The 13,849-nt window shown below is 44.3% G+C and overlaps 1 protein-coding gene across 2 annotated transcripts in view; it reads right to left on the bottom strand.

Annotated features, from left to right (window-relative positions):
• Positions 1 to 220: 220 nt before the first annotated feature.
• Positions 221 to 13,849, bottom strand: part of LOC140203799 (spectrin beta chain, non-erythrocytic 1) — a 202,318-nt gene continuing 188,689 nt past the window's right edge. For both annotated transcript variants that reach the window (XM_072269879.1, XM_072269878.1), the window contains 3 exons: positions 7,991 to 8,164; positions 7,528 to 7,570; positions 221 to 1,220 (listed from right to left, as the gene is read on the bottom strand). In XM_072269879.1, the coding sequence (XP_072125980.1) occupies positions 1,056 to 1,220; positions 7,528 to 7,570; positions 7,991 to 8,164 (382 nt within the window). In that variant the 3' untranslated portion in view covers positions 221 to 1,055. The remainder of the gene's footprint in view (positions 1,221 to 7,527; positions 7,571 to 7,990; positions 8,165 to 13,849) is intronic.

The raw sequence follows: 13,849 nt of genomic DNA, 5'->3' as shown, positions 1-13,849 counted from the left end.
CCTGCTGCTTTCACCGGCAACGTTTATGTGTGTTGCTTGAAATTCCAGCATCCGCAGATTTCCTCGTGTTTATGATTTCATTCACATCTGTAACATCATTTCTCAGTCTCTTACATCGTCTCTTTCGCTCATCACTTAAATAATGATCACATGCCTTGGATGAATGGGCCAAGTTGTGTTGTATGTTAATGCGGTCCAATGCATGTCACTGTGATCTTAGCTAAATATTTATTTAATATATTTTTTTCTCTTTTTGACAGCAGTCCTGAGGAACCGATAAAGGGACAGCAGAAATGCCCAAAACCATACAGTTTGACCCAGTATCGTGTTGGTATCTATAGCTCGAACCCCTCAACATGACGTTAATTCTTCATCTTCCAACATTAGAAATTTACAAATCATAAAAGCATTAGATTCGCCTGTGGAGGATATCAGTTGTTACAATGCCAGGAATCACATTTAAAATTAATTGCTTTACATTTCAATGTTATGCAAAGATTCCAGTTAACAGCAGTGACCATTAAATAGATTTCTGCTGATAAACAAAACAAGCAGTGCATCTTCTCAGAAGTTTGATATTTGTAAAGAAGCTTAAAACTGAATGGAGTGATAGTCATTTCTTTTAATAAAATATGTCCATGGGTGGGGGATATTTCTCTTATTCATTGTCATTATTAATCAAACTCAAGCCGAACATTTTGAATCAAATCCACAAGTGCGTGGAACGAGAGAACAAAAGGCAACAGAAGCCCCAGCAAACTGCCAACGTATTGGATCAGATAGACTTGCCAAGCCTGCCTCCTTCACCATTTAGCCTTGGGATTCCAGCCAGCAGCCGAACATATTCATGAACAGAAGGGAAACTGATTTTCATAGAAAGTCTTCACAAGTCTATTCCAGAGAAGCGATTGCAATTGTTCAACATTTGTGTAAATTATAAAACTAAAAACGTTAGGTCCTCGGGTTCGAGATGAAATCATTTTTTACATCAAGTGCGAATCCAAATATCCAATATCATGGCTGTAGTTTTTAAAGTCAAAAACAACCTCTTATGCTCATTTCTTCTTTCCAAAGAGGCTGAATCTTCGATCACTTTCCCGCTTTGGATTCCCTTCATCGGTGGAGGAGGTAGTAGGAGGGACCTGGCCACTTTGCTGTGCAATTTCTGCATGTTCTGTGATGGCGGTGGAAAAAGCCTTGATCCAACTGTTCATCTCTTCCTGCAAAGGGATTACATTTTGGAGATTTATTATCATTTAAGTACCATTCCTAGAATCATCAGAAAATAATTGGCTTAAGAAATTGATAAATTAGCCATCTGCTGTGTAAGTGAATTGGAATCAGGTTGAATTTTACTGGCATATATTGCAAGACATATTTTGTGGCAGTAGTACACCACAATAAGTACAATTTACAATAATATATTATTATAATCAAGGGTTCATTGTCCATTCATAAATCTGATGGTGGAGGGGAAGAAGGTGCTCCTAAAACATTGAGTGTGTCACCTCAGGCTCCTATACCATCTCCTTGGTTCTTTAAGGTTGTTATAGCAAGGGGTGATAGAGGGGATAAGCTCCCACTACCTATTAAATGCTCCCAATGGCACCTGTCTCAAGAAGACTCTGTCAACCAAAGCCAGCTCCTAGCTTCAAGTGTGGCTGAGCAGAACCATTTTTGCTTACAAGAGAAGTGGCAAAGATGGGTTACTGGGGCCTTAAAAGCAGTTGCTTTGGGCAAAGAGGGCTCATCAGCCATGGTTGAAGCTCATCTGGGAGAAGGAAAACTGATCTCAAACCTCCGCTACCATGAGGCTGTGCCTACTCATGGGGAAGGCTTCTGGAATAAACCCCAAGGGCAAAATCAGGAGCTGGAGTCTCTAAGGCATTCGTACATTGAGTTCAAAGCCAACTGGCAATTCCTGTGATGCTGCTGGTGCCAAACTGTATCGGTCTCTGCGATTTCTTTGGGTTCATCAGATGCATTGAGGTGGGGTTTGCTACATGGATAACAGCTTGCTCTCCATATTTTTCTAGCCTGGCCTGTGAATCTAGGCAGCTCGGACACAGGATGCTTGGTCAACCCTGGCCTACAGAGGCCTCATCTTGTCCTTGATAGCAGCAATAAGAACAAGGAATGCCCTGGGTGATAGGGGTCCTTACTGATGGATGCTACCTTTCTGAGGTATCACCTTTTGAAGATGCCCTGGATGCTGGGGAGGCTAGAGCCCATGATGGATCTGGCTGAGTTTTCATCTTTTTACAGCTTTTTTCAGGTCCTGTGCAATGGCCCTTGCATACCAGACAGTGATGCAACCAGTTAGAAGGCTCTCCATGACCCAGCTGTATAAATTTGTCTTTGGTGACATACCAATTCTCCTCAAGCTCCTGATGAAATAGAGCTGCTGTTGTGCTTTCTTTGCAGTTTCATCAATATGTTGGGCCAAGAAATACATGCTCAGGGATTGCTCAATGACCACAGAATGGGTAATGGTCAACTTTCCGATTTTATCTCATTGTATACCTGTCACTGCCTTTGTCTATTGACAGTGGTCATATATTAAGCATGGTGGTCAGTACTTTATTACATTATATGGTGGTGGAGGAGTGTGCAACCTTCTTCTTGGCTTCATACCTAGATTCTCTGGGTAATTGTTGTTGGAGTCAGGGATTGGGAGTTCTTGTACAGGATACACTAGAGGTTAATTTGCAGGTTAATTTGAGTCTGTGGTGAGGAAGGCAAATGCATTGTTGGCATTCATTTCAAGAAGACTAGAATATTATAGCAAAGATGTAATGCTGAGACTTTATGAAGTACTCATGAGGCCTCATTTGGAGTATTGTGAGCAGTTTTGGGCCCTCATTTTAGAAAGGATGTGCTGAACTGAAGAGGGTTCGAAGGAGGTTCATAAAAATTATTCCAGGTTTGAACAGGTTGTCATATGAAGAGCATTTGATGGCACTGGCCCGTACTCTTGGGAATTCAGAAGAATAAGGGGTGACCTCATTGAAACGTATTGAGTGGTGAAAGGCCTTGACAGAGTGGATGTGGAGAGGATGTTTCCAATGCTGGGAGAGTCTAAGACTGGAGGACACAGCCTCAGAACAGAGGAGTGTCCTTTTAGAATGGAGATGAGGAGGAATTTCTTTAGCCAGAAAGTAGTGAATTTGTGGAATTCATTGTCATGGGCAGCTGTGGAGGCCAAGTCTTTATATATATTTAACACAGAGGTTCTTGATTAGTCAGGGCATGAAGGGATACAGAGAGAGGGCAGGAAATTGGAGCTGAGAGGTAAAATGGATCAGCCATGATGAAATGGCAGGGCAGATTCAATGGGCCAAATGACCTAATTCTGCTCCTATGCCTTACAATCTTATGGTCTTTTATTGAACATCCTTCTAAGGAACCTAGGAGACCACTCTCTGTACCAGCTGACGCGAAAGCCATTGCACAAACGCTTTAACTCGTTATTGGCCCCGTTCACAGTCAAGCTGTACTATACATGATATTCATTTCACAAAAAAAAATGTGAAAATGAGATATGAAGGGAACAGCAAGGAATAAGCAGCCAGGAGAACTCAGCATCACGGGTTGCAAAGCGATCGTCCACTTTTCAGGTGGAGACCCCGCATCAATCCTGGTCTCAGACCGAGATGTCGGCCATCCCTTTGTTTCCACCGAAGCTGCCTGACCCACTGATTCCGCCAACAATTTCTGCTTGGTTCCAGCTTCCAGCATCTGCTGGCTCTCCTGTGTCTCCAGAGAATCGGCAGATTGATTTAACGCTGTAGGATGCAACCGGATATATTCTGGGAGGACTACTAAAGCTAGGATACATATAAAGAATGGTAAAACCCTACGAACTATGGAGGAGAGAGGGATCCTGGTGAATCCTCATGAGAGATGGTACAGTATCTGTGGAACTATAAACCTGCCAAGGTTCAAAAACTGAAGCTGTGTGATCCTTAGTATCTGCAAGTCCTATACCCATCAGAGAGTTGTCGTTAGTGGACCTTCATCAGACAGAGAGAAAGAGTGGTTCTAATCCGTCGCCCAGTGGAAGTGTCTGATTCCTGCAGTCAGTGATAAAATGTGAAATGGCGGTGGAATTAATAGTGAAGCTATACAATGACATGGAAGAGACGAGAACCTAAATAGGAGCAGGAGTAGGTCAAATGGCCCATCGAGCCTGCTCCACCTTCTGCAATAAGGGCAGGTTTAATTTAGTTTTGAAAAATGTGCAGTAATGCAATTTAAGAGGCGAAGTGAAGTTCAGATGGCACTAAGTGGCAACTCCTTTGTTTGCATCTTCAAAAACAGCTCTATTTCCATCGTTAATATCTTTATTTTTCCCCTTTCAGGGTTCTTTTGAAGACCCTGACCTGGAGTTACACGCTGACTTCGGTACTTTACGCGAATGGGACCCATTCTCAGGGTTTCAGGACTGGTCATTGTTCGGAATGCCAAGGGTTCGGCCTGAGAGTCCGGCTTGAATTCGGAAGCCAAAGCTCTCCGGGCTCTGGAGGTGAGTGGATCGAGGTTCAGTGTCACTGCATATCATCGGGGGAGTCAGGATATCTGCTATGGGCCCGAAGACCCGGGATCTTTGCGATCTTCGGGCACAGAGCTCAAAACAAGTGACGTAACAGACTTTTAACATTGTAAACCAGTTTGTTATTCTGCCCGCTAGCTGGGAGAAAGAAAATGAAGACACCTCCTTCTCCCTGAGAGAATATCTGCAGTATGTTGAAACATGAAGTCTTTGGGGTACTGCACGGCTGTGTCATTGCTGTTGCACTGATCACGCTCGAGTGCTGGGTGGTGGCACCGATGCTTGCTTCGTTTTTGCCGGTGGGGGGGAGGGGGGATTGTTGCTTGCTGCCGCTTACGCGCAGGAGGGAGGGGAGCTGGGGGGGGGTCTTTGGGGTTATGTTTATCTGTCGTTCATTCTTTGGGGCGTTTCTCTGTTTTTGTGGATGGTTGCGAAGAAAAAGCATTTCAGGATGTATATTGTATAAATTTCTCTGACATTAAATTGGACCTTTGAAGCTTTAATAAGACAATAGTCTTCTCCATGGATTGTCACTTTGTCGCGGTGGAGAAGCTTGTGTGGTCCTGAGATCCCGAGAGTGATGCCGTCTGGAGCTATGCTCCTGGTAGGGTCACCCATGGTGGTAAGGTCGAGGGTGAGGTCCCTGACAAAGAACAATCCAACCAAGACCTCAACGATGGAACAGGTCGACGAAGTTACTTCAAACTCAACGGCTGTGAAGGCGGATGAAGGCTGCAACAAATCCATCCGCTCCAGTCGTCGTGGTTTCCATGCCATTGGAATCAGTTGGTTGATTTGTGAAGTATCATGTGCTTCTTGGAGTGCAACATCAAGTACACATTAAATACATGCACAGGCGTCTTCGCTGTGTACGGAACGAAGACCATCATCCTCGACCTCGAGGAATAGCCACGACAACGAAGACAATAGAGGTCAACACCATGCATGATAGATAGGATGTACTGAAGAAGGATTTTGGTGTTCTTCTCTAAGCATTCCTGAACCTAGTAAAAGAGATGGGTGAGGAGATACAAATGCATACAGGATCCCTGTCTTTTCTATTCAAGACACAGGATATAACACAGGGAAGTCACAGTGCAGCTTTATAAAACACAGGACTAGGCCACAGCTACAAGATGGTGTGCAATTCTGGTCACCACACTGCACAAGGACATGATTGCATTGGAGAGGGTGCAGAGGACAGTCACCACTGTGTTGCCCAGAATGAAATGTTTCACATATAAGAAGATACCTAATAGGCTGGGTTTGTCTAGAGAAAGTCAAGGGGGAGCTGATGAAGATATATAAAACAGTACGGGGTAAAACTAACAATAAATTAATCTTGATCAACTGGGCCAGTGAGCCAAGAAATTGCAGCTTTAATTTAGATAAATGTACGATGTTGCATTTTGACAAGATAAACCAAGGCAGGACTTACATGTAATTGGCTGCCCCTGAGAGTGTTGTAGAACACACAGAGAGATAGAGGGATGCAGGTACGTAGTAAATTGAAAGTGGATTCAAAGAGACAGGATGGTGAAGAGTTTGTGCATGTTGTCCTCATCAGAATGGATATTGAGTTGGGGCGTAATGTTACAGTTGTACATATCGTTGGGAAGGACACATTGTGGAGAACCCTAGTCACCTGGCTATAGGAAGAATGTCATTACACTAAAAGGGTGTAAAAAGACTTTTTCTGGTTTATCCAGCCTCTTGTTACAACTCGGCCGTGCAGTCCAAGTAACTTTTCCCTCTGGAGCAAACAGCCCAGGAGAGGGGACGCCAGAAGTGGTGTAGCATGGTACATCCTGTCAGTGCTGCCCTCCGGTGTTCGATCAGTTGAATGACATGCACTCTGCAGAGAACTACACCATCAAACTGCGGGACATGTCGCTCAGGAACTTAGGCTATATAAGTGTCTTTAGGGTGTGACAATGCTTTGTTGCTCATTATTTTGATTCATGTGCTGTGCATATTTTGCACCTTCGCCCCAGAGGAACACTGTTTTGTTCAGCTGTATTCATGTATGGTTGAATGATAATTAAACTTGAATTTGATTGGATTTGATCTTGATATTTAATTTACACAATCAGCATCATTAGATTGACTGGTGCAGCAGAGTTCACCGCTAAGAAGACCCACCAGTGCCTTTACTTCCTGAGGAAGCTAAGGAAATTTGGCCTGTCCCCTGAAACCCTCACTAATTTTTATAGATGCACCGTAGAAAGCATTCTTCTAGGGTGCATCACAACCTGGTATGGACGTTGCCCTGTCCAAGACCGAAGAAGCTGCAGAAGATCGTGAACACAGCGCAGCACATCACACAAACCAATCTTCCGTCCTTGGACTCACTTTACACCGCACGCTGTCGGAGCAGTGCTGCCAGGATAATCAAGGACACGACCCACCCAGCCAGCACACTTTTCGTCCCTCTTCCCTCCGGGAGAAGGCTCAGGAGCTTGAAGACTCGTACGGCCGGATTTGGGAACAGCTTCTTTCCAACTGTGATAAGACTGCTGAACGGATCCTGACCCGGATCTGGGCCGTACCCTCCAAATATCCAGACCTGCCTCTCAGTTTTTTTTGCACTGCCTTACTTTCCATTTTTCTATTTTCTATTTATGATTTATAATTTAAATTTTTAATATTTACTGAATTTTAATATTTTTAATATTTAATATTTGTAATCCAGGGAGCGGGAAGCACAGAATCAAATATCGCTGTGATGATTGTACGTTCTAGTATCAATTGTTTGGCAACAATAAAGTATAAAGCATAAAAGGGTCATCTGCTAGTGTCTTCATTCCTATTGCACACTTTACCATCTGCTCAGTCCCATTTTCACTTTTAACTTTGCGCACACCACATACGATAAATTCAACCTTCCCTGTACTTCTCCTATGCGACATCTCACAAGGTGCTGAATCAAATTCAACCATGACCTCCATTCCCAACAGTCACAGTGTGAAGCTCACCTCATCCTTCGCCTGGAACAGGTACTCATTGCCATCCGTTATCCTGTCACAATAAAAAAAAGTCTTAAATAGCAGAAGAAATAGATCACATAAAATATGGAACAAGCCATGCTTCGTAAAACTTTCAGTGCTATTGTCTTGTATGCACAAATCAATTCTCACTTACTAGAGAATAACTGGAAATATTTATCCTCAGAGCAGAAGAGATGTTATCATATTAAGACTTTTTACAGCATCTGCAAACTCGGTGAATTAGCATTCAGATTTTTTTTAAATATGCAGGTCCAGACATATCAACGAACAATGGTAAAAATGAAGACTAAAGACTTGGCGTTCTGGAGAAATCAAGAGGTGCTCATTGCACTGAGTAACACTTATTCTACCATAAACTAAACCTGTTGTGAACACACACCTTTTTTTCTGAATAAGTATAAAGTTAGTTTGCTCTTTTCTTTACACTCACCGTATTTTAAACACAAATTTCTTTTTTTTGTAATTGTTGGCGATTTCACAAGTGGCCTCGCTAAGTGTGACGTGTGCTTCCCCGTTATAGGTTGTTCCTGCTTTATGACTCTTGGCATCTTTATAAAACCCCAGATCTCCTTTACTTATGACGCAGTAGACGTTAGCCCAGGACCTGAATATCAACAAAAAGATGGTGTTAGAAGTGGTTGTTTTTATGCTTTAATCAATATTTTTAGCAAGACTAGATTTGTTTTAATACACAGTTTGTATTTTTAACTGGCTCATAGTTTTCATAATATGTGGTGTTTTTCTCCACCTGCTGGCAGAAAGGTGGTATAGCAGTTACAAAACAAAACAGTATGTCACATTTCATTTTTGATTGGCTGAATATTAGCACATGACACATGATCTGTAACTGTTTATCTTTTAATTGGACCTTTGCTTATCTCAGGACTTTCCCTTAACAAGAACAAAAGTGCCAGGTTCTGCAAAAATCGCCATCTTGTCTTTGTCTTTTCCTGAAGTTCTTTCCTTTTGTTTCATTAGATTAGATTATATTAGATTCAACTTTACTGTCATTATGCCAAGTACAGATACTAAGCCAATGAAATGCATTTAGCATCTGACCAGAAATGCAAAGAATAGTGTTATTTACAAAATAACTGCAAATTTTAAAAAAGTGCTACAGCACACAAATATAAAAGTACCGAGACAGTACAATACAGATGCAATACTGCTTAACGCTGTGATGTGAGGTTCAGCAGGGTCACAGCCTCAGGGAAGAAGCTCCTTCTGTGCCTGCTGGTGCGGGAGTGGAGGCTCCTGTAGCACCCACCGGATGGGAGGAGAGTGAAAAGTCCATGGTTAGGGTGAGATGCATCCCTGATTATGCTCCGTATCTGTTCCTTTGTTGAAAATAAATGATCATGAAGCAACAAGATTTCTCTCATTCTTGGACTCCTAAAAGAACCTTCTAAAAATCACCTGATGCCACAGAGGGTTTTATAAACAGGCTGGAGAAAACAGCATGAAGATTCAATGTGTTTAGACAGAGACATAAGAAACGACTTAAGGTCAATAAACAATCTGCTGGAAAACCTTAGGAGGCAGAGCTGAATCTGTGGGAGGAAATTAAATGTTTCAGGTCAAAGCACTGTCTGAAACTTAGCCAACTGGTTTCCTCCTGCAAACCTGCTATGTTCTTCGAGCAGATTGTTTCCTTCAAGTCAGGATGCATTGGAGAGAGATCAATCCATAAAACACAGTCAATTGCTTGTTAGAGTGTTCACAAAACATAGTGTCCACTGAGAACATTCCTGGCACAGTAGCACAGCAGTTAGCACAACGCATTACAGTACAGGCAACTCGGGTTCAATTCCCACCGCTGCCTGTAAGCAGTTTGTACGTTCACTCCGTGACCGTGTGGGTTTACTCCGGGTGCTCCAGTTCCCTCCCAGAGTCCAAAGATGTACCGGTTAGTAGATTAAATCATGGAGTAAATTGTCCCATGATTTAGATTAGGATTAAATCGGGGGATTGCTGGGCAGTGAGCCTCAAAGGGCTGGAAGGGACTACTCACTCAATAAGATATATAAGCACTTACATCGACGTAGTGGGTTGAGAATCCGTATCTAAACTAAAAGATATAATGCAAATAGAGATACATGAAATATATAGATAACACTACAAAGAATACTCAAATACCATCACCATAATAAAGTGCCATGTCTCTCATGACTGTAATTATTCTTGGCTACTGTTTGCTACTGCCTTCATCTGGGCAGTGTCCTTACAAGACGGGTGACCCCCCCCCCCCCCGCAACCATGATCAATACTCTCCAGAGACTGTCTGCCTGGTGTCAGCGGCCACATAACCAGGACTTATGATCTGCCCCAGCTGCTCGTACGACCGTCCACCACCTGCCCCCATGGTTTCACGTGACTGATCGGGGGGGCTAAGGAGGTGCTGCACAGCTGCACATTGCCCAAAGGGAGGGGCACCAGGGGAAAGGGATAGGCAGGTGAGAAGAGGTAAAAAGACAGAGTGGGGAAACAAAGAAGAAGAAATGGGGGAGGGGGGATGACAGGAAGTTAGAGAAATCAATGTTCATGCCAACAGATAGGAGGCTACTTCGACAGAATACGAGGTGTTGATCCTCCAACCTGAGAGCGGCCTCATCGTGGTAGAAGAGGAGGCCATGGACGACATGTTGGAATGGAATGGGGATAGGAATTCAAATGGCTGGCCACTGGGAAATTTTGCTTTTTGCTGAAGGAGCTGAGATGCTCAACAAAGTGATGCCCAGTTTATGTCGAGTTGCACATCAGAAACACCAGATACAATAGACAGCCCCAGCGGGTTCACAGATGAAATGTTACTTCACCTAGAAGGAGATGAGGGGTGGGCAGATGTAGCACCTCTCTGCCTGCAGGGATAAATGCCAGGAGAGAGATTAGCGGGGAAGGGCTAATGGACAGGGAATCATGGAGGGTGTGCTCCCTGCTGAAAGCTGAGACTGGGGGAGAGTTGAAAATATATTTGGTGATAGCGTCCTGTTGAAGATGACAGAAGATGCAGAGAATGGGGTGTTGGATCTAGAGGCTTATAAGGTGGTAGGTGAAGACAAGAAGAACTCTATCCCTGTTAAAGCGGGAGAAGGGGTGAGTGAGGATGTTCAAGAAATGGAGGAGGTGTGGGTCTGGGCAGCATGAATGGTGGGGGAAGGGAAACACCATTCTTTGAAGACAGAGGACGTCTTTGATGTCCTGGAAAGGAAAGCCTCATCCTGGGAATAGATGTGATGGAGATGAAGTAACTGAGGAAAGGGAATGAATTTTCACAGAAGACAGGGTGGGAAGGGGTATAGGCAATATAGCCATAGGAATCACAAACAAGAGAAAATCTGCAGATGCTGTAAATCCAAGCAACACACAAAATGTTGGATAACGTAGCAGGCCAGGCAGCCCCCTCCATGGAAAAGAGTAAACAGCCAATGCTTTGGACTTCATCAGGGCGCATCATCAGTCCTGGTGAAGGGTCTCGGCCCGAAACATTGACTGTTTACTCTTCCATTGATGCTGCCTGGCCTGCCGAGCTCCCCCAGCTTTTTGTGTGTGTGACCATCGGAATCAATAATAAATATACTGTTGTGGGGGATGACCTCCCAAGGGAATGCCATGGAGACCAGGTTACTGGCACTGAGCGTGGGTCCACAGTGCAGAAGGGAGAGAGGGAGAAGAGAGGAGTGACATGGGACTCGATAGTCAGAGGAACAGACTGGAGATTCTGTAGACTTGAACGGTACCCCCACATGGTACGTGGCCTTCCAGCTGCCAAGGTCAGGGATGTCTCGGATCACATCCACATCATTCTGGAGTTGGGGTTGGGGGGGGAAGAGCAGCCAGATGTCTTGGTACATACTGGTAGTGACACAGGAAGGAAAAGCAAAGAGGTCCTGAAAAGAGGTTTAGAGAGCTCGACAGAAAGGAAGCAGGACCTCCAGGGTAGTAATTTCTGGATTACTACCTGCGCCACGTGCCAGTGAGGGTAGAAACAGGATAATGTGTGGCTGAAAAGCTGTTCCAGGGGGCCAGGCTTCAGGTTCTTGGATCATTGGGATCTCTTCTGGGGAAGGTATGACCTGTACAAAATGACCTGAACCCAACGGGGACAAATATTCTCACAGGGAGGTTTCTGTGCATTGCAATGCACAATAATAAACCAGTGTTTTTTCTTATCCTTTACTTTCCACAAATTGTTTGACTTCTGTTTTAATGAAGCCAATTAGTGAGTCTCCACAGCCTGAGAGGGTAGACAATTCCAAGGATTCACGTCTTCAGAAAGAAAAAGAGTTCTCCTTATTTGACTCTGCCACACTTCCTTAGGAGTTTGCAGAAATTCGGCATGACATCTAAAACTCCCTGATTGGGTGCAATTCACACAAAATGCTGGAGGAACTCAGCCGGCCAGGCAGCACCAACGGAAAAAAGAACAGCCGACGTTTTGGGCCGAAACCTTTCAGCAGTACTGGAGAAAAAAAAGCTGAGGAGTACATTTAACAGGTGGGGGAGGGAGGGGGGGAGAGAAACGCGAGCTGAAAGGTGAAAACTGAAGGGGGAGGGATGAAATAAAGAGCCGGGAAGGAAACTGGTGAAAGAGGCAGAAGGCCATGGAAGAAAGAAAAGGTGGGGGAGGCAATGGACAGGCAAGGAGATAAGGTGAGGGGGGAAAAGGGGGTGGGAGTTGCTTATGGTGACATATATGTCATTTAAATATAAATTTGAACTTTGAACATATGTTTGTGGTGGGGGAGGGGGGGGGAACCAAATCCATCAGAGCTCTCCAGTACTTCCTGTGGTCACAAGGACATTTCTTGATCAATACAGAGAAAAAGCTGGAGAATTCCAGATCAGGCATCACCCCCAGGAGGAAAACCAATAGTTGACATTTCAGGCCTGGAAAGAAAGACGACAAGGCTAGAGTAAAAATGTTGGAGGGGTAAGGTGGCGCACAAGCTGGCAGACGATGGATGAATCCAGATTGACAGGGAATGTGGGAAGGGCGGAAAAAGGGAGTGATGTAAGAAGTTGGGAGATGATAGACGGAAGAGGCAAAGGATCATAAAGAAGGACTACAACAGGACAGTAGATCATGGAATAAAGGAAAGAAAGTATTACACAGTGAGAAAAGAGATATAATACTGATCCTTCGCTGCCACCAGGTCTAAATCCCTCCCAAATAGCATCTCACCGTTAGAATGATTCACTAGCACTTTCTGGTAAATGATCAATGCATGTGCTGGGACAGCAGGCTGAGAGTAGCAGACACCAACAGAATCAACAAACTCATTCATAAGGCCAGTGATGTTGTGGGGATGGAACTGGACTCTCTCACAGTGGTGTCTGAAAAGAGGATGCTGTCTAAGTTGCATGCCATCTTGGTCAATGTCTCCCATCCACTACATAATGTACTGGTTGGGCACAGGAGTACATTCAGCCAGAGACTCATTCCACCAAGATGCAACACAGAGCGTCATAAGAAGTCATTCCTGCCTGTGGCCATCAAACTTTACAACTCCTCCCTTGGAGGGTCAGACACCCTGAGCCGATAGGCTGGTCCTGGACTTATTTCATAATTTACTGGCATAATTTACATACTACTATTTAACTATTTATGGTTCTATTTATTATTTATGGTGCAACTGTAACGAAAACCAATTTCCCCCGGTATCAATAAAGTATGACTATGACTAAATAGCCTACAACTTCACTGTCGGAGTGGATCCTGGAGCCTGTCTGACTTCGCATTTTTATGGTGTGAACTGAATTCTTGAAGATGCAGGACAGTTGTGTTGTGGCACTTTTGGACCAAATCCAGGCGGCAGGGTCTGGCTGGAGTGAGCGGGGAATGAGACAATCGTGTGGTAATTGCTAGAGCAGCCTTGGAGGCAACTCAATGCGACAGAACTGAGGAGAAGCCAGGAGAGGTGAAGCAAAGTTGAGGTGGACCCAGAGCCCAGAGGTGAGGAAAAACCCGAGGTCTGATCGATTTAAGCATCCAGCCCAATAGGAAAGGTCAGGTACAGCTCGAATTGAGATGGTGGAGCTTGGGCCCCATGAGTGTACTGAAGCAGTAGGACCCTGGTCCAAAGCAAGGAATGACCCAAGGTTTGAACGATTTTAGCGCCGAGCCAGATTGAAATAGTCAGGGTGTCAGGGACTGTTCAGCTCACTGCTCCGCGAGGTTTACTCGAATCTGCACTGAAACTGAGGCTGTGGCCTGCAACTAGCAGGCTTCTAAATCAGCTGCAGTGATGCCTAGCTGTGATCCACCTTCATGACTTTCAACCCTGAATGC

The sequence above is a fragment of the Mobula birostris genome, chromosome 10 (assembly GCF_030028105.1).
Source record: "Mobula birostris isolate sMobBir1 chromosome 10, sMobBir1.hap1, whole genome shotgun sequence".
Lineage (NCBI taxonomy): Eukaryota > Metazoa > Chordata > Chondrichthyes > Myliobatiformes > Myliobatidae > Mobula > Mobula birostris.
The sequence above is the reverse complement of the archived record's forward strand: the minus strand, read 5'-3'. Positions and strand labels throughout refer to the sequence as shown.